General features: G+C 34.1%; 1 protein-coding gene across 2 annotated transcripts; it reads right to left on the minus strand.

The window, feature by feature from the left end:
* Positions 1-2,050: 2,050 nt before the first annotated feature.
* LOC133172562 (uncharacterized) lies at positions 2,051-21,868 on the minus strand. 2 transcript variants are annotated; one of them, XM_061307475.1, is made up of 9 exons: positions 21,698-21,868; positions 19,341-19,730; positions 17,207-17,304; positions 13,189-13,277; positions 6,039-6,131; positions 4,717-4,829; positions 4,503-4,611; positions 3,924-4,029; positions 2,051-3,368 (listed from the first exon to the last, which is right to left on the minus strand). In XM_061307475.1, the coding sequence occupies exons 2-9, from the start codon at positions 19,606-19,608 to the stop codon at positions 3,156-3,158; spliced, it is 1,089 nt and encodes a 362-aa protein (XP_061163459.1). In that variant the 5' UTR covers positions 19,609-19,730; positions 21,698-21,868; the 3' UTR covers positions 2,051-3,155. The 2 variants fall into 2 exon arrangements, with proteins under 2 accessions (XP_061163459.1, XP_061163460.1); XM_061307476.1 differs by having other exon boundaries at positions 21,680-21,868.
* Between the last annotated feature and the right edge of the window lie 238 nt (positions 21,869-22,106).

Here is a 22,106-nt window from a genome sequence, read left to right on the forward strand (position 1 = left end):
TTAGCATTACTTCACTTAGCAAAAAAAAGCACTGCAATTAAGGTGCTAAAATATGATTACTGTTAAAATAAATATATTTACAGTATCTCTTGCATGCTGAAATGAGTAATGTATTGAGTAAACTTAAGGGAAACAATTTATATCACTGGGATTTATGTGCTCGCCTTGTAATTGGTATAAATGCAAGTGTTTTAGCTTACCTGAGCTGAAAGCCCAAGTGAGCTTTTCTGATCACATTTTCGTATGGCATCCATCCATCCCTTCTAAGGGGAGATAAAATGAAGGAAAGGCAAACAAATAGAGTGAGGACATTTAAAAATCTTTTTCTCAAGAACCACTGAGCCAGAAAAGATGAAACATGCAAAAGCTTCTGGACATAATCAGGTTAGGGGGAAACATAAATTCAGCTATATTAGTATAGTGGTATATCACTATTATAGTGAGATTCAGCAATATTTTCAGCCGTAGTTATCCTCAATTTCATCAAATAACATGCTTGCTTATTAAATTGCAAGTCATCATGGGTATAAAAGCACCCTTACATGTCATGAATTTTATTAATGAATCTGGGGGGATTAGGCAAGCCAAATGCCCATGTCCACTTTGCAGCAAAGCAAGTTCATATATCAGAAATACAAATTCATCTCAGTTGTACGAATTTATCTCTGGGCATTTAAATGTGTACAGTACTTTCAAAATGATGATACATGTATCTAGATTCTAAACAAGTTAAACACTTAACCTTGCATTCTCTGCCACAGAATGAAACACGGGTGGTGACTTTTGTATAATGCAAATGGTAATAAACATTTTTCAAATTTAGTAAAAAGTGGACTTTGTGAAAAAAAATTAACTGATTTTTTGTCTGTCATTACGTAGGCGTATGGCTCAGCTAGCTTATCCCCCAAGTTTCTTTTCTGCCGATGCATTTAATAATGCAAATACACTATTTAAAATGGAAGTTACATTTTTAACATACAAGCAGTGATTGTGGTAGTATTCAAGAAAGACTGAATCTCAATTTTCCTCTCATGTGTGCACAAATTAGTGCTTATAATAAATTTCAACCTGCATTGGAAAAGGTTCGTCGAACTGACAGAAGAAAAGATGATTTTTGTCTGCATGTTTACAGGGTATGGAGACACATTGTGACAAATAACTTCAACAGAAAAGCTCGGCCATGTACATTTTATTTTGATGGAACCAATTTGTATCATCTAAATGCAATAAATCCTAATCAATCTATAAGATTTCACTTCTACAGGTAATCCAAAGTATAAGTTTTTTTTCTTGATGATGAAACCACAAGTTCAACTGATTAATCCTTTCCAGAAAAGAAACATTATACTTGCATGGGATTACCTGTAGAAGTGACATCTTATTCATTCTGCATGATTTATTACTTGTCTAAATTGCATGAAATTTTATATTTTACTACGTTCTGTTCTCAAAAAAAAAAAAAAAGACTATAAAATCCTAATTAAAATTATACCAGAATTGGATTATTTCTGCGACAATAAATGAAATAAAGGGAAAAACAGCTTTGTAATTTGAAAAATATGACAATTTTATTTTTTTTTATGAAATATGAAGACAACTAACAGTAATCAGGTTCAATATCAATTTTGAGCAAAAGCAAACCCCTGTAAACAGAGGTGGGACCAGGTGCCATAGAGGAGTAAGCATCCCCAGACTGTTGACCTGTCACACTCTCTGTGTGCTCTCTGTCATGATCATCCATTAGACAATACAGTATGAAAATAATGGCTTAACAATTTGTATGAAAGATGTTGGTCAACATTCAACCCAACTACAGATCGTATTTGCATACAAGGTCATCGTTATTTGCAAAATGTTGACTTCGTGAGATTGTAGATATACCCTCCAATTATCAACTTGTTTGTCAGAAGCCTGACAACATTTTAAGAAATTGTTCATACAAAGAACATGCTCTAGTGTATCGAATCAAATTTGAGACATAATCCCCATATGCAGGTGATAAGGGTACATTGCTACATAGATAGGGAAGTTAATAAAAAAGTTGAAATCATCACATTTATCATAAAGTTTAGTTGCTGTTAGTTTGCCACAAATCTTTTTCTCTAGTAAAATAAAACTTAGCATGTTGTTTTAATCTATAGAAGTAAGATGTCAGTAAGCAATAGTAAATCCACAAGTTTATCATCATATTTTATTAAAATGCAAGTATAAATACATAAAATGCACAGAAAAAAAACATAAATAAATAGTGCAAGCAATTTTGTTTCCATATTTTCTCTTTCCCTCTTTTTTTTCAGTGTATGTGCACTAAACTCTCTCTCATCCATTTTGAAATAAATACATCAGAAATCATTTGACACAAAAAAAATGTCAGATCCACACTTGTAAATTCACATATTAAGATCTATAATTTCACAATGTTTCAAACAATTCTCTACTCATGTCTAAATGATCTGATGTTTCTATTAGAGAAATATGATAAATTCCATTGAATTCTTCTTGACTTAAAAAGCTAAGCATTACAAGTGAATAACCACTAGTATGACATTTTCTTTTTACTTTTTAAGTTACCATTATTGCTACTGATAACTTGTAAGATCTTAAGAATTTGTCTCAGAGGCTTCACCTGTTGGAATCATTTGTTTAAAAAAAAAATTATTTCTTTACTTGTAATATATTTAAAAAAACAAACAAACAAAAAACATGATACAGGATGAAAGAAAATATTACAACAATTACGGTATGAACACAGATTCCAATCAAAGCTGACTGAATAAAATGCACTGATTCCTGCTGTAAAGCCAACCAGTATATGTGTAGTCATCTAATGCATCATCAAGTGTACCATATAGTAAATTGTTAATTTGAAGACTACTATACTTGTATATATACATGTAAATTATATCTTTATGGATCATTGGTACAGAGTCCGAGATCATGCTCCATTGGATTAATCATTACTTCTTATTACAGATTTGCCATTGTGACAGTCTTAAACAATCCAATGTTTAATATCTTCTAAAACTCGTATAATTTAAAGTTCTTTGTACTTGTGGCAGTGAGTTTTGTTTGAGGCCAGTTTAAGAAATATAGTCAATGACTTTTATCAATTTAAATGCACAGTTTTTCTGTGTAATATCCTTTGTAAGTCAGCATTAGAGAGATGACTTTTGTCTGAAGCTGATGAGAGGTTCCGTTTCACTTCCTGTACTGCGCCCAGATCGTCCTGACCGATTGATAATGGCACTTCCACTGGAGCCACTATACTGGACGTCTGAATGGAAGATGTTGAAACGAAGCCTGTGATTGGTTGGGAGTCCCCAGAAGACCAGAGCAGCTAAGAGAGCTTGTAGGGGATTGGACACTGCCTAAAATCAGAACAAATAAAATGTATTAAACAGCAGAATCAGAAAATAAGGCCAAATGCAGATTTGTATTGGAATTTTACATTACAATTCATCACATACATAGAGACTAATATATATATTTATATACACACACACACACAGTACATCACATGCCTATTTCATCACTTTTTTTGCACTTAGTGTCAAAATTTGACCAACTTAAGCAAACATTTCCATATAAAGTCAAACCTTATTATCTGGAACTTAAGGGGACCGTGATTCAACTTCAGGATATCCAAGGATTCAAGATAACAAGGGTAATAAAAAAACATAAGAAAAAAGTGGTTGGGACTTGACTGCCAACTGCCTATCGACATATCCCTGGTATTCAAGATATCAGTGTTCAAGATAATGAAATTCAACTGTATATGTCTATATGACAAGTATTTTTTATGTACATGTATAACTCTTGCACCTTGACTTTTTTTTAATTTAGCAATTACTTCTTCTAAAAACAGTCTTTACTGTAAATAAAGACTATACTTATATATATAAATAAGGAACATACATACATACCATTAGTATAAAGAAAGCCAGGATACTCTTGTCATCTGGTATAAATGAGGTGGCGGCTGCCTTAGACCTCAGTAATAGAACTGCATTGATAAGATTAGGAATCCAACTGAAAATCAAACATAAAATATCATAGCTTAATTCTATACAGCCATATTTTATATAAGAAGGAATCAGTTTGATTTATTACAATGGGCTGTAGAAATAAGATCAGTCTAATTTAACTCCAAACAATACATAAATGATAAACCAAGAATCATTTTCTGAGTTCAGTTCTCAGTTTCTGGAAGGTTCAAAGAAATAAAGAACTAGCTCCTGTGAACCCACAACCTTCATACTGGGCAAATACCTAAATCCTGAGGCTTTGTCTGAACTCGGAGGCTACAACTACATCTATACCCTTACCCTGGGCATAAACATATACCTAAATCCTGAAGCTTTGTGTAAAATCTTAAGCTAAAATTATACTCTAACCCTAGGCATTTATCTAAATCCTGAAGCTTTGTGTAAAATCTGAAGCTTCGTACAACTAACCTTTTATTTAAAAGCTTCCAGAAAATGCTAGCACTAAAGGTAACTTACCAAATGAAATAAATGATGAGGATAAGATAAAATTTGGTATGAATGGCATCGACTAGTTTTCTTTCTGACGAGGTGTAGCGTCCATAGTGCCAAATAAGAGCTCGCTTAGCTGGAAAAATTAAAAAGTCAGAATATCATCAGAGAATATTTAGTTTAGCTATGGTGTCTTGTTAATCTGTTGTCTGGTTGCAGTAGAGAGATAATGGTGACCTACCTGATTTTCCTGCCTGGTAGAATATGATTGGATTACTAAGCATTACTATGACAACGGGGGACAGGAAGAGGATGTACACAATGGCTGACTTTGTAACGCTCAGCGTAAAACATCTGTAAACAGAAGTAAAACAACATAGAGTAGGTCATAAACACAAGAGAGGCCCATAGGCCACAATGTTTACCTGAGTATTCTTCTGTAGAATGTCTTTAAATGTAAATTTTAAAGAAATTTCTTACAAATTCTTGTCTAACATTTTAACTCCATACAGTGGCACAGACCAAACAATAGAAGTTGTAATGCATAGATTTAAATCTTCAAAGCAGGAGGATCCTGGCATACTAATTGATATTACTGATTGTAGCCATATCCTTCTGGGGGGAGGGAGGGGGGGGGGGGTGTTTAATGTTTAAAATATAAACATGTGTAGGTTTGCATATATATGTAAAAATATGAAAGTGTGGCCATACTGATTTGAAAAGACATTTAAGGATATAGAGTATCCAAATATTATGTTATAGAAATCTGTAAAACAGTTTATGAAGGCTTAATTATTACTAAAACACATATTTATCACAAAATTTCCCTATCAAACTAGCCTTATTTTTTTCATCCTCCCCAAAAATTTACTCTATTTTAATATTAAAATTCCATGCAAAAACATGAAAAAAATCAAATCTCTCCAAATAAATAAAATTTACTCTTAAGGCCATAAAAAATTAATCAATAGTTTCTCAGGCACTGCCACATCAGGTCAAAAACTGCTGCATTGATCAATTTTATTGACATATTGAAAAGGGAAATAATTCAATTTTCTATTTTTCCAGGTTGAAAAAGAAAATTGAGTTATTTCCCTTTTCATAATTGCTAGATAGACATTTTTATTAGATAGACAATATATTTCTTGTTAATATGGTATTTTATGAATAAACTTTTAAAGAGAATAAAAAAAATTAAGAATGAGTTGATATCATCATGTTGTTAAACGACTGACATGAAAAAAAGGTATATAACACCTGTTTAAAAAAAAAAATGCCTGCCGCATTGAATTTTGAAATTTTTGGCCTGAGAAACTATTGATTATTAATAATTATTTTTGGCCTAATTTTACCACAGAACAAATTAATTTTAACCTAAAAATGAAAAAAAATTAAAGAAGATATAATCAAATCACCACTTTCTCGCTTCCAATAATTCTGGAAACAAAGTTTAAAGTTTGAAAAGTTAACAGAATACAGTGGACAAAGTGTGATCAGAGAAGCTCACCTGAGTTTTGGCTTAGATTCGCTTAGATGACCTAATAACAATGAAATTTAACTTACGTTTGGAAGCCTTTATAGTACACTACTACTCCAGCAGATGTTGTTAGAAATGCAGGGATAAACCATCCCACAAAAACTTTCAGACCAGAGGTCCTGAAAATATAAAATAGAAGATATAACAACCGGTGTCAAGAGTATCAGTGTACATGATAAACAGAATAAGCTGAGCTTAATGAGCATACTGAGTGTAACAATATTAGATTAAAAGAATTATTGTAATAACCGATATCAGATAAACTACAAAGTACAGAGGCACGAAAATCATATCTCTCAGACCTTCAACAAGCAAAATGCTGAAAAAATCCTTTGCGCGGCTAGGATAAGGCTGTCCAAAGAATGTCACAGTGTACCAGCCGTAGTAACTTCTCTGAACTACCTAGATATGACGTCATAATGGCATATGACGTCAAGTCACTGCAAATTTGAGCAGACATGATGGGGAAAGTGTCATATCTTTTACATTCCTTTCACATCACATGTAGAATTTTTTTTATGTTGATGTTTAATCATGTGTCTGGATTGTTGTTTTAAGGCTGTAATGATGGTGAATATTTGCAGTATAATATTGTTATTTCTTTTTCTTGTCTAACATGTACGTATTCAAACAATTACAAAAAAAATGTGAAATGCTCCCCCTTACACGTCGGTAGACAGAGTTAGAATTTATAAATCTTATATACATTAGACTGGCACAAGTGAATAATAAGGATTAATTGAAGATATTCTGTGTGAATCCACTAGAGAAATATGTCCTCTAACTGAATTTTGCTGGGGGATTGTATGTAATTTATCCCATTTTGTATAAATTGCGATGAAGAGTGGAAAATGACCCCTTGTATGTGGGTAAGTTGAATTTCTCGTGAAATATTTTCTTACAAAATAAAATTCAGACTTGCCCCCAGGACTTTATGTATACCCAAGAATACGTTTAATTGATTTATGTAACAAGCCGTTCACAATAATTTTGTTTTTCACTTGTGCCGATGCGATTTTTGTGCAACATTTAAGAAAATTTATAAGTGTCCGTGATCAACACAGTCATGTGACATCACAGAAATGCTTTTTTATAATACCTTATTAAACTCTCTTTACAACTTAACTGTGTATGTATGCATAGATTACAAAATGAAATCAAAACATAGCTAAAATAAAATAGTATATATCTAATGCATATTAAGCCTTCGGACAGCCTTAACATAGCTGCGTGGGCAATCAAATCTCTGGTTTATTTTTAATTTTTCTCTATCCTTGAATTAATGAGTAACTGTTTTTACTAAACTGTGTGATAGTTGAATTTGGAGAAAATCTGGTTTAAATAGAATAATCCATATGAATATTACACATGGGTGCAGATAATAGCCCTTCCATTTACCTAGTTTATATGACTTAAATTAACTTATAAAATATTTTGTATGGTCCAGAGCAAGTCTGTAGTTAAAATACAGTTAAACATCTGATATCTGGAATACCAGGCATATGTCAAAGTGAGTTGGCAGTCCCAACCACTTTTTCTTATGTTTTTCACTCTCGTTATATGTTGAATCCATGGATATCTCAAAGTTTAATCTTGGTCCCGTGGAGTTTGAGATAACAAGGTTTGACTGTATATCTGTAAATCAATTTTACTGACAAACTTCCTTCCCTCAATACAATACTAGCATACCTAATCCACCTCTACACAGAGCTCTATAGATTAATACTGACAAACTACCTTCCCTCAATACAATACTAGCATACCTTATCCATCTCTACACAGAGCTGCTATAGATTAATACTGACAAACTACCTTCCCTCAATACAATACAAGCATACCTAATCCATCTCTACACAAAGCTGTCTTAGATTAATACTGACAAACTACCTTCCCTCAATACAATACTAGCATACCTAATCCATCTCTACACAAAGCTGTCTTAGATTAATACTGACAAACTACCTTCCCTCAATACAATACTAGCATACCTAATCCATCTCTACACAAAGCTGTCTTAGATTAATACTGACAAACTACCTTCCCTCAATACAATACTAGCATACCTAGTCCATCTCTACACAAAGCTGCTGTAGATTAATACTGACAAACTGCCTTCTCTCAATACAATACTAGCATACCTAATCCATCTCTACACAAAGCTGTCTTAGATTAATATTTACAAACTACCTTCCCTCAATACAATACTAGCATACCTAATCCATCTCTACACAAAGCTGCCATAGATTAATACTGACAAACTACCTTCCCTCAATACAATACAAGCATACCTAATCCACCTCTACACAGAGCTCTATAGATTAATACTGACAAACTACCTTCCCTCAATACAACACTAGCTAGTTAGAATATTCTAACTGTGTCTCGGGACAGGCCCTCACCACAGTTAGAATACGTCCCATATACTTGCAATGTAGCAAATCGGAGTAGGTCCACTCCAAAATGATTCTGAAGAATACAAAATGAGTTGCACTGAAAATAACTACCAAATTATTCATAACAAACCTTTTTGAGATTGTATATGCCTTTAAACCTAAAAATTAATCCATATATATACGAAAATTCAACTCATTTTCTCAACGTTTTTTCCTCGCTTTAAATTTAACACCATGTTGACATTCGGAACTCTCTGGATTCTTCATAGAAAATGCACAGAGTTCGAGTTATCGCCCGTGTTTATTTTGCTACATTGCGAATACACGGAACGAATTCTATCGTTAAATCGGGTCCGTAGGACAATATCATTTTAACGATAGAACATTCTATCTAAACACTAGCATACCTAATCCATCTCTACACAAAGCTGTCTTAGATTAATACTGACAAACTACCTTCTTCCCTCAATACAATACTAGCATACCTAATCCATCTCTACACAAAGCTGTCTTAGATTAATACTGACAAACTACCTTCCCTCAATATAATACAAGCATACCTAATCCATCTCTACACAAAGCTGCCATAGATTAATACTGACAAACTACCTTCCCTCAATACAATACAAGCATACCTAATCCATCTCTACACAAAGCTGCCATAGATTAATACTGACAAACTACCTTCTCTCAATACAATACTAGCATACCTAATCCATCTCTACACAAAGCTGTCTTAGATTAATACTGACAAACTACCTTCTCTCAATACAATACTAGCATACCTAATCCATCTCTACACAGAGCTCTATAGATTAATACTGACAAACTACCTTCCCTCAATACAACACTAGCATACCTAATCCATCTCTACACAAAGCTGTCTTAGATTAATACTGACAAACTGCCTTCTCTCAATACAATACTAGCATACCTAACCCATCTCTACACAGAGCTCTATAGATTAATACTGACAAACTACCTTCCCTCAATACAATACTAAGCATACCTAGTCCATCTCTACACAAAGCTGTCTTAGATTAAAACTGACAAACTACCTTCCCTCAATACAATACTAGCATACTTAATCCATCTCTACACAAAGCTGTCTTAGATTAATACTGACAAACTACCTTCCCTCAATACAATACTAGCATACCTAATCCATCTCTACACAAAGCTGTCTTAGATTAATACTGACAAACTGCCTTCTCTCAATACAATACTAGCATACCAAACCCATCTCTACACAGAGCTCTATAGATTAATACTGACAAACTACCTTCCCTCAATACAATACTAAGCATACCTAGTCCATCTCTACACAAAGCTGCTGTAGATTAATACTGACAAACTGCCTTCTCTCAATACAATACTAGCATACCTAATCCATCTCTACACAAAGCTGTCTTAGATTAATATTTACAAACTACCTTCCCTCAATACAATACTAGCATACCTAATCCATCTCTACACAAAGCTGCCATAGATTAATACTGACAAACTACCTTCCCTCAATACAATACAAGCATACCTAATCCACCTCTACACAGAGCTCTATAGATTAATACTGACAAACTACCTTCCCTCAATACAACACTAGCTAGTTAGAATATTCTAACTGTGTCTCGGGACAGGCCCTCACCACAGTTAGAATACGTCCCATATACTTGCAATGTAGCAAATCGGAGTAGGTCCACTCCAAAATGATTCTGAAGAATACAAAATGAGTTGCACTGAAAATAACTACCAAATTATTCATAACAAACCTTTTTGAGATTGTATATGCCTTTAAACCTAAAAATTAATCCATATATATACGAAAATTCAACTCATTTTCTCAACGTTTTTTCCTCGCTTTAAATTTAACACCATGTTGACATTCGGAACTCTCTGGATTCTTCATAGAAAATGCACAGAGTTCGAGTTATCGCCCGTGTTTATTTTGCTACATTGCGAATACACGGAACGAATTCTATCGTTAAATCGGGTCCGTAGGACAATATCATTTTAACGATAGAACATTCTATCTAAACACTAGCATACCTAATCCATCTCTACACAAAGCTGTCTTAGATTAATACTGACAAACTACCTTCTTCCCTCAATACAATACTAGCATACCTAATCCATCTCTACACAAAGCTGTCTTAGATTAATACTGACAAACTACCTTCCCTCAATATAATACAAGCATACCTAATCCATCTCTACACAAAGCTGCCATAGATTAATACTGACAAACTACCTTCCCTCAATACAATACAAGCATACCTAATCCATCTCTACACAAAGCTGCCATAGATTAATACTGACAAACTACCTTCTCTCAATACAATACTAGCATACCTAATCCATCTCTACACAAAGCTGTCTTAGATTAATACTGACAAACTACCTTCTCTCAATACAATACTAGCATACCTAATCCACCTCTACACAGAGCTCTATAGATTAATACTGACAAACTACCTTCCCTCAATACAACACTAGCATACCTAATCCATCTCTACACAAAGCTGTCTTAGATTAATACTGACAAACTGCCTTCTCTCAATACAATACTAGCATACCTAACCCATCTCTACACAGAGCTCTATAGATTAATACTGACAAACTACCTTCCCTCAATACAATACTAAGCATACCTAGTCCATCTCTACACAAAGCTGTCTTAGATTAAAACTGACAAACTACCTTCCCTCAATACAATACTAGCATACTTAATCCATCTCTACACAAAGCTGTCTTAGATTAATACTGACAAACTACCTTCCCTCAATACAATACTAGCATACCTAATCCATCTCTACACAAAGCTGTCTTAGATTAATACTGACAAACTGCCTTCTCTCAATACAATACTAGCATACCTAACCCATCTCTACACAGAGCTCTATAGATTAATACTGACAAACTACCTTCCCTCAATACAATACTAAGCATACCTAGTCCATCTCTACACAAAGCTGCTGTAGATTAATACTGACAAACTGCCTTCTCTCAATACAATACTAGCATACCTAATCCATCTCTACACAAAGCTGTCTTAGATTAATATTTACAAACTACCTTCCCTCAATACAATACTAGCATACCTAATCCATCTCTACACAAAGCTGCCATAGATTAATACTGACAAACTACCTTCCCTCAATACAATACAAGCATACCTAATCCACCTCTACACAGAGCTCTATAGATTAATACTGACAAACTACCTTCCCTCAATACAACACTAGCTAGTTAGAATATTCTAACTGTGTCTCGGGACAGGCCCTCACCACAGTTAGAATACGTCCCATATACTTGCAATGTAGCAAATCGGAGTAGGTCCACTCCAAAATGATTCTGAAGAATACAAAATGAGTTGCACTGAAAATAACTACCAAATTATTCATAACAAACCTTTTTGAGATTGTATATGCCTTTAAACCTAAAAATTAATCCATATATATACGAAAATTCAACTCATTTTCTCAACGTTTTTTCCTCGCTTTAAATTTAACACCATGTTGACATTCGGAACTCTCTGGATTCTTCATAGAAAATGCACAGAGTTCGAGTTATCGCCTGTGTTTATTTTGCTACATTGCGAATACACGGAACGAATTCTATCGTTAAATCGGGTCCGTAGGACAATATCATTTTAACGATAGAACATTCTATCTAAACACTAGCATACCTAATCCATCTCTACACAAAGCTGTCTTAGATTAATACTGACAAACTACCTTCTTCCCTCAATACAATACTAGCATACCTAATCCATCTCTACACAAAGCTGTCTTAGATTAATACTGACAAACTACCTTCCCTCAATATAATACAAGCATACCTAATCCATCTCTACACAAAGCTGCCATAGATTAATACTGACAAACTACCTTCCCTCAATACAATACAAGCATACCTAATCCATCTCTACACAAAGCTGCCATAGATTAATACTGACAAACTACCTTCTTCCCTCAATACAATACTAAGCATACCTAATCCATCTCTACACAAAGCTGTCCTAGATTAATACTGACAAACTACCTTCTCTCAATACAATATTAGCATACCTAATCCACCTCTACACAGAGCTCTATAGATTAATACTGACAAACTACCTTCCCTCAATACAACACTAGCATACCTAATCCATCTCTACACAAAGCTGTCTTAGATTAATACTGACAAACTGCCTTCTCTCAATACAATACTAGCATACCTAACCCATCTCTACACAGAGCTCTATAGATTAATACTGACAAACTACCTTCCCTCAATACAATACTAAGCATACCTAGTCCATCTCTACACAAAGCTGTCTTAGATTAAAACTGACAAACTACCTTCCCTCAATACAATACTAGCATACTTAATCCATCTCTACACAAAGCTGTCTTAGATTAATACTGACAAACTACCTTCCCTCAATACAATACTAGCATACCTAATCCATCTCTACACAAAGCTGTCTTAGATTAATACTGACAAACTGCCTTCTCTCAATACAATACCAGCATACCTAACCCATCTCTACATAGAGCTCTATAGATTAATACTGACAAACTACCTTCCCTCAATACAATACTAAGCATACCTAGTCCATCTCTACACAAAGCTGCTGTAGATTAATACTGACAAACTGCCTTCTCTCAATACAATACTAGCATACCTAATCCATCTCTACACAAAGCTGTCTTAGATTAATATTTACAAACTACCTTCCCTCAATACAATACTAGCATACCTAATCCATCTCTACACAGAGCTGCCTTAGATTAATACTTACAGTTCTCGATTGTTAGACACCATATAGGCTTCCATAGCATAGACAAGGTGCCAGAAATGATTGCAGGTGAAAAAATACAAGATCCACACCTACAATTGAATGAGTAAACATTACTGTCATCCACAATGATGACTAGGAGGTATGATATAAGAGACACTAATAACTAAAACTACAACACAGAGTGTCAATACATCCATTGGACTAACTTATCTATGCACGTTAGTCAAGGCTAGATATGGGCGTTCTTTGCAAATGAACTCAATAAAACTCATATGAGGTTTCTCTATTATAAAGAGGTTTAACAAACTTTCTTATACATATTAAGTACCCATGACATGATTTATCCAAAACACATTGTGACATCATATTATGATGTCACTGTTCTTTCCCATTACTACTCAAAGAAATAAACATTACCAACAAAACAAAAGCATTTTGGGCTAAGGCATAATGAATTTAATTTGACACAAACAAGTAAAATTTTCCAAAGATTGTTGGTATTGCTGTACAACTGTTGACAATTCAATTGTTACGTTACTATTTGTGGAGTATTGAGTTGAAAAAAGGTTAAAAAAAAAAAAATGAAGAGTCTGCTCTAAGTTTCTTTCAAATCAGATCAAATGAGATAATGCACCAGATTCGTGTAGTAATATCATTCATCTTTGGAATATTCTTCCTCTTATTAAACAAAAATTCTGTAAAATAAAATAAGATATGCCTTTGTGCCAGAGCTGTTTTGTTAATGCTGTTGGTTACCTCAAGTAGTACACAACAATGACATCATAATGTGTACTGGCTATATAACATATTGTGGATACTAAGCATCTTTAAACCTTATTTTCATAGTAGAGAAACCTCTTACGTGTTTTAATAAGCTCATTTGCATAAAAATGCTCAAACCTAGCCTTGACTCACTTATGTAGTGTTATAATTGGGTAGAATACTTTAGAGTATGAATAAATCAGCTTACTGCGCCCACTAAAAATGAATGAATGAAAAAAAAATTATTCATCAACAAGAGGCCCAGGGGCACATCGCTCACCTGAGCACTGTGGCAAGGAAAAAAAGGAAAAAAATCAGTTTAGTATTGAAAAAGCTTAAATGCATAAGTGGTCCCAACCTACCCCTAAGAGGGAGTGGGGGGTATGATTTGAACAAAATTAATTCTACATAATTACATGATTACATGCTTACATAATTTTTTGATTAACTGTGACTTTTTTCTCTACAAGTTTAAACTTTCATTGTGGCCCCACCCTACCCCTGGAGGTCATGATTTGAACAAACTTGAATCTAAACTATCTGAGGATGCTTCTATATAAATATGACAAACAGTGGCTTTGCTGTTCTTGAGAAGATATTTCCTATATATTCCTATGTAAAACTCTGATCTCTCATTGTGGCCCCATCCTACCCCGGGGGGTCATGTTGAACAAACTTGAATCTACATCACCTGAGGATGCTTCCACATAAATATGACCAATCATAGCTTTGCTGTTCTTGAGAAGAAGATTTTTGAAGATTTTTCCAATATACACCTATGTTAAACTTTGATAGTCCATATTGGCCCCACCCTACCCCTGGGGGTCCTGATTTGAACAAACTTGAATATAGACCACCTGAGGATACTTCCATTTAAATATGACCTATCATATCTTTGCTGTTCTTGAGGAGAAGATTTTTGAAGATTTTTCCTACATATTCCTATGTAAAACTTTGATCGTCCATTGTGGCCCCATCCCACCCCCGGGGGTTATGATTTGAACAAACTTGAATCTACACCACCTGAGGATGCTACCAAATAAATATGACCAATCATAGCTTTACTGTTCTTGAGAAAAAGATTTTTCCAATATACTCTATGAAAACTTTGATCGCTCATTGTGGCACCACCCTACCCCCGGGGGTCATGATTTGAACAAATTTGAAGCTACACCACCTGCAGATGCTTCCATATAAATTTGACCAATCATGGCTTTGCTGTTCTTGAGAAGAAGATTTTTGAAGATTTTTCCTATATACTCCTATGTTAAACTTTAATCATCCATTGTGGCCCCACCCTAGCCCTGGGGGTCATGATTTGAACAAAGTTGAATCTACACCACCTGAGGATGCTTCCATATAAATATGACCAATCATATCTTTGCTGTTCTTGAGAAGAAGATTTTTGATGATTTTTCCTATATATTCCTATGTAAAACTTTGATCATCCATTGTGGCCCCACCCTGCCCCCGGGGGTCATGATTTGAACAAACTTGAATCTACACTACCTGACAATAATTCCACATGAGTTTCATCTTTCCTGGCCCATTGATTCTTGAGAAGAAGATTTTACAATAATGCCATTAATTTTTTGCTATTTCTTAATTATCTCCCCTTGGAGGAGAACAAACTTGAATCCCCTTCACCCAAGGATACTTTGTGCCAAGTTTGATTGAAATTGGCCCAGTGGTTCTGGAGAAGAAGATGAAAATGTGAAAAGTTTACGACAACGCTGCCGACGACGACGACAGACAACGGACAAATTTCGATCAGAAAAGCTCACTTGAGCCTTCGGCTCAGGTGAGCTAAAAATGAAACCCCCCAAAAAAGAAATAAATAAACTGAGGGATTAGCATACATTTCGTACTTTTTTGCAACCCTGATTTCTCTGTCAGCCATGGTGGGAAATACAGAATCCCTAATTGGTTACTCTGAACATTCCACCCCTTGAGATGTGAAAAAGTGAACTTATCAATGGTCAAAGTTTGTTTTTAATGATATCAAATTAAAAACAAATCTTTTAATGAAATTGTGATCAAATGACCACATTTATTGGACACTCCACATATTAGCAATATGTAGGGTTGACATTAGATTGAGTCTCAGAATGCGTACAGTGTAAAGATAACACATAAAAAATAAATTTTCAATTATGAAATAAATCTATTGAAATGTATTCTTTCGTCAAAGAATTTTGTACTTATTCATTTATTATTTTTTGTTGAAAAAATAATATGGATGCTACAAGGATACATGGTAGCTACATCACTGACTGGTAGATACGAGTTTTTTAACACATTTCTTTATAACCAAAAAATATCTTAAGATGCTACACCCATTCATCAAATAACATTATTTAATTCTTTGCTATAGCAGGGAGGAACTAACTAGCCAAGAATCCTAATAATTGACCCCAAAATCAAATTTAAAGGTCAAATCTTAGTTTTGTCATTGATATTAATTTATAAAGGTCATTCCAATAACAAATCTTAAGCCTTATATAGGTCAGTATAAACAAAAACGTTATTGAGTTGGACACAAAATTGTAGGAGGAAGAAAAGCATAATGTTTAACATTAAACAATGTTTGTCTTTGTTGACATAGTAAGACAGTGTAACATTCATTGCTGATAATAGAGGTATTCTTACTGGAAAGCACAAAGAAAATTAAATTGCTTTTGACAAACTTAGTGCTACAATAAACACACATTGGTGTTATCATTGGATAAGGCAGTGAACTTCCACTGATGTTGAAAGAGACATTATGAATGAATGTATTGAAGTTAAAAGAGATAACTGAGATTTGTTTTGCCTCAGTCTAGAATAATGCTCTGTCATTAGGTAACAGACTTCACATGCTTGCCATCAATTTTTCTTTGGAGCAAAATTTGGATGGCAACATGGCAGATAAAACAATGCAATGCCATCCATACTTAAAGAGAATAATATGCTGGCATTATTTTTTGGCATTCAAAAGAATCTTTAGCAATCCTGTGATTAAATTTGAGCAGCTCCACCCTTAAAAAACAAGAATCTGATGAGTGAAGGAGATCTGCACAGACAAAAAAATCCTTTAAATCCTAGTAGGTTTATTATACAGTTATTGGTCCTCAACTCCTCTTTCTATTGACTTGAACAACCCTACATATTTCTGTGGACAGTCAGCAATAAACCTAATAAGTAATAATAGATAAGACAGCATGATCTACAATGCTGATGAGATGACTTTATGACTGGATAAAACAGCAAAACTTACATTGCTGACCAGACAAAAATAATGACTGGCATCCATACACGACTTCTTTGTGTCAGGAAAGGCATGGGCTAACCACACAGCAGACCTCACCAGCAAACCTGGCAACATAATAAACATTTCCAACTTGGTTAAAAGGTGCTGATTCCTACAAATCCTCAGTCTTTTAATTTTATTTTATTACCAAACAAAAATTACCCCAATAGGCAACTTTCACATCCAGCCCATCCCACCCCCCAAAATGGGAGAAAAAAAATTTATGAGTGAGGTCAAGATGAATGTAGTTTTTCTCAATGAAGAAAAAATGTTTTAAAGTTACAATATTAGGGTTCCCTTCTGTGAGAAATAAACTCACGGCAAACTGCTTAGATGAGCTTACTGGAAATTTTTGTTTGTTCATCAGACTTTGACATATAAACTTGCCTGCAGATATCTGACATATTAAATATTCTGATGCAATTCAATTCAGTTTATTGTTCAAGATATTAAAAATCTTATGGCATATAATTTTCAAGTCACATTTAATACAATGCACAAAGGTTTCAATGGTATAGTGAATCTGGTGAAAACTGTAGGTGTAATCAGAGATTATACACAATATAACTCCCTGTGTAATGTAGATGTAATCAGAGATGTACAGAGATTTACCATTGTATGACTCCCTGTGTAATGAAGGTGTAATCAGAGATGTACAGAGATTTGCCACTGTATGAGTCCCTGTGTAATGTACATGTAATCAGAGATGTACAGATTTACCATTGTATGACTCCCTGTGTAATGTACATGTAATCAGGGATGTACAGAGATTTACCACTGTATGACTCCCTGTGTAATGTAGATGTAATCAGAGATGTACAGAGATTTACCATTGTATGACTCCCTGTGTAATGTAGATGTAATCAGAGATGTACAGAGATTTACAACTGTATGACTCCCTGTGTAATGTACATGTAATCAGAAATATACAGAGATTCACCATTGTATGACTCCCTGTGTAATGTACATTTAATCAGAGATTACAGATTTACCACTGTATGATGCCCTGTATAATGTAGGTGTAATCAGAGATGTACAGATTTACCACTGTATGACTCCCTGTGTAATGTAGGTGAAATCAGGGATGTACAGATTTACCACTGTATGACTCCCTGTGTAATGTACATGTAATCAGAGATGTATAGAGATTTACCATTATATGACCTCCTGTGTAATGTACATGTAATCATAGATTTTCAGAGAATTACCACTGTATGACTCCCTGTGTAATGTACAAGTATTCAGAGATGTACAGAGATTTACCATTGTATGACTCCCTGTGTAATTTAGGTGTATCAGGGATGTACAGAGATTTACCACTGTATGACTCCCTGTGTAATGTACAAGTAATCAGAGATGTACAGAGATTTACCACTGTATGACTCCCTGTGTAATGTATATGTAATCAGAGATGTATAGAGATTTACCATTGTATGACTCCCTGTGTAATGTACATGTAATCAGAGATGTACAGAGATTTACCACTGTATGACTCCATGTGTAATTTACATGTAATCAGAGATGTACAGAGATTTACCACTGTATGACTCCCTGTGTAATGTACATGTAATCAGGGATGTACAGAGATTTACCATTGTATGACTCCATGTGTAATTTACATGTAATCAGAGATGTACAGAGATTTACCACTGTGTGACTCCCTGTGTAATGTAGGTGTAATCAGAGATGTACAGAGATTTACCATTGTATGACTCCTTGTGTAATGTAGGTGTAATCAGAGATGTACAGAGGTTTACCATTGTATGACTCCCTGTGTAATGTACATGTAATCAGAGATGTACAGAGATTTACCACTGTATGACTCCCTGTGTAATGTACATGTAATCAGAGATGTACAGAGATTTATCACTGTATGACTCCCTGTGTAATGTACGTGTAATCAGGAATGTACAGAGATTAACAATTGAATGACTCCTTGTGCACTGTCAAGCAGCAGCTGGAAACTTTCAATGATCATTATTATTAAGTAGCTAGCTGGTATTATTTAACAGAATTCATGACAAATTTTTTCTACAATAATTTGAATATAGCAGCAAACTTGACTAAAGTATAGGTTACTTCTATCGATTACTTTTCTTACCTATGACAGCCAGAACATTGACGGAGACCAGACTCTTGATGATGCTGTTGAGATTCGGTCCTACTAAGATTCGATTTTTACTCTGAAACACCTCTGAGTTTCCATCCTTCCTCGGCCAGACAAGAAACAGAACAGTTACAAGACTAATGGAACAAAATACGACAGACAGTATGTTTATAACTTCACCAACTGTTCTACCCTCTAAATCCTTGGAATGTGTCACGTTGTGTGCCAGACAACATTTGGATAAAAATCCTGGGGATGCCATTGTTCAAGATTTTAGGTATATGATTCAGGGGGCACTCAGTCACATGGCCTGTTTGTCAGGGGAAGTAACCCAATCCTGAGGAATACTCCCACTAGTGTATCAAATCACTGTTGTCTTAGTGTCTGCAATGAACAAAAACATAAAGTAAATTACATGTAGTTAAGGTCGTTTATCCCTCAAGTTCTCTTAATCAATGGCATATTAGTCAGCAATTAAATCACTCCATTTTCTGTTCATAATAATGATTCACAAAAATGTCTCATGATTTACCATATAAAAATATCTATTCATTCTATTTTATTCTTATTAGATTATTAAATGATCACAAAATACAGGAGAAATAACACAATCTCAATTAAAGACAATAAATGATAGGTCCATGTGAATATATCCATTCACATAAAAGGTTGCATTGTTTTTTTTGTTTTGCTTTGTTTTTTTTGTTAGAGAGTATGATAAAATTGCTTAATAAGGCTTTTTTGAATAACTAAATCAAGCTATATATAACTGATTCAAGCTACATAGCTAAATCAAGAGATTGTACCAGACCTGTTGTTGTTGATGTATCTACATCCTTAAACACATACTTGAACTGGTCCAGCAGATCTCTCGACTGAGCTATATAGCTTGAATTAGCTATATAGCTTTATACTCAAAATAGTTTGATAAAGCTATTGCAATAAAGTTTTTTCACAAAAATGTTTTTATATGAAATAGACAAAAAAGTATAGTATGTAACTTAGTCATATTTGTAGTATGGACTGTTAAAAAGCAATCCAAAGCAAACATAGTTTGACTTTAAACTTTGCTGCTTTTAAACTCTTTTAGGAAAAATATGCATTTCTATTGTTCTAGCAGATAACTGCATACCAAATTGTGTTCAGTGAAGCATGGTTAACTATGCTTATTTCACATTGTGCTGAATTAATACCAGTCAATATCCTGTTGACCACAATTGGCCTCTTTTATAATTTCATTAAAGAAATAACTATGTGGTCACAAATCAATTGCTTTATAGCCTCAAAACTTTTAGAACTTTGACTTCAAAGTCTCTCAAGGAAGCATAATTTGATGAGTGATTTTTTAGTGCATTAAAATTGTTTTCAGAAAAGTTCATAGTTGAAAATTTTCAGATCCCGTAATGTAAATAAAGTGCAATTTACTGCACAAGATTTTCTGCGCACTCTCTAAACATTTGTGAATTTGTTGTCGGATGGCATAACAAGTTTATTGATCTGTAGAGACGACTATAAAGGGTTAAGAGGTGGATAAAATACACAGGTTGGTTATAGAATATGTATAGAATTAGGGAATGAAAGATAGTTGGTTGACCAATGCTGGAAAGTGGCAAAATACATTCCCAAAGTGCGCAGAAAATCTTGCGCCGTAAACTGCACTTTACTTACATAACGGGATCTGTAGCCTGATGGTCAAAGACTAAAATATAAAACCATAACGCTACAGTTCTGCAGCCACTTTTTTACTTAAAAAGCTAAATTAATTCAAGCTTCAGAGCTAAAGCAATAGATTGTATTGGACCTGTTGTTATTGAGGAATCTTAACATCATTAAACACAAATCTTTGCAGGGTTCGAAATTCACTATATACAACTCGCAAAACGCGAGTTAGAATTCCCAAATTGCGAGTTAAAAATTAGGTAACTCGCAAAAACTTGCGAGTTGAGTTTTTTTGCATTGAAACTGTAGCAAAATTATATAATATGACAGAACACAATACTTTTGATTTAAATCAGTAATTTAGATAAAAGTCGCACTGTAGTTGTATTTTGTGTATTGTACAGTAGTTACTTTTTCCTTAAGTTACATGTATTTAATTTATATAAATTTAACTTTATATGAAAATTGCAAGTAGTCTTATCAAATTGCGAGTTCACTTTGTTGGTACTCGCAATTATTTGCGAGTTGTAATTTTAGGGAGTTTCTAACCCTGCTTTGAAGTCCATAGAAGAACATGTTGTTTGTATAAAACATTACTTCCAATTCAGAACAAAATTTGATGAATATTGCCTATAAAATGGCGAAGAAAAACTATAAATTGATGAGTACTTTACCTCTGTAGCTTCCCTTACCTTGATCAGTGTATTCAAGGCAACATCGAACATGCCCGTCATGTGACAAATCGATCCGACTTTGTCATAACATTGTCTAAGTTCTCACGGTAATGGATAATCGTGATAAGACCTTCTGCTCTAAACTCGTCAAGATTATTCTTTTATTAAGAAATACTTCAAAGAGACTTACAAGTAAATTTAATTATAAAACAGGAACAAATAGGTAATGAGAGACAATAGCATGAAATCCCGATTCCGATCCAAAATACATTGTTTTAGCTAACCTGTGCACTGGTGTACATCAATATTTTCCTCTTTCAGATTATACGTGTACTAATCTTTCATGGATTTTAAAATTCGTATATCAAAACACATTAAAAATAGTTACATCTATAAAATGAAAATAAGTGAAGATAACGAACAGTGA

This window comes from Saccostrea echinata, unplaced genomic scaffold (genome assembly GCF_033153115.1).
Source record: "Saccostrea echinata isolate AGI-Se365-2 ecotype Australia unplaced genomic scaffold, CSIRO_AGI_Sech_v1 ptg000054l, whole genome shotgun sequence".
NCBI classification, from domain to species: domain Eukaryota; kingdom Metazoa; phylum Mollusca; class Bivalvia; order Ostreida; family Ostreidae; genus Saccostrea; species Saccostrea echinata.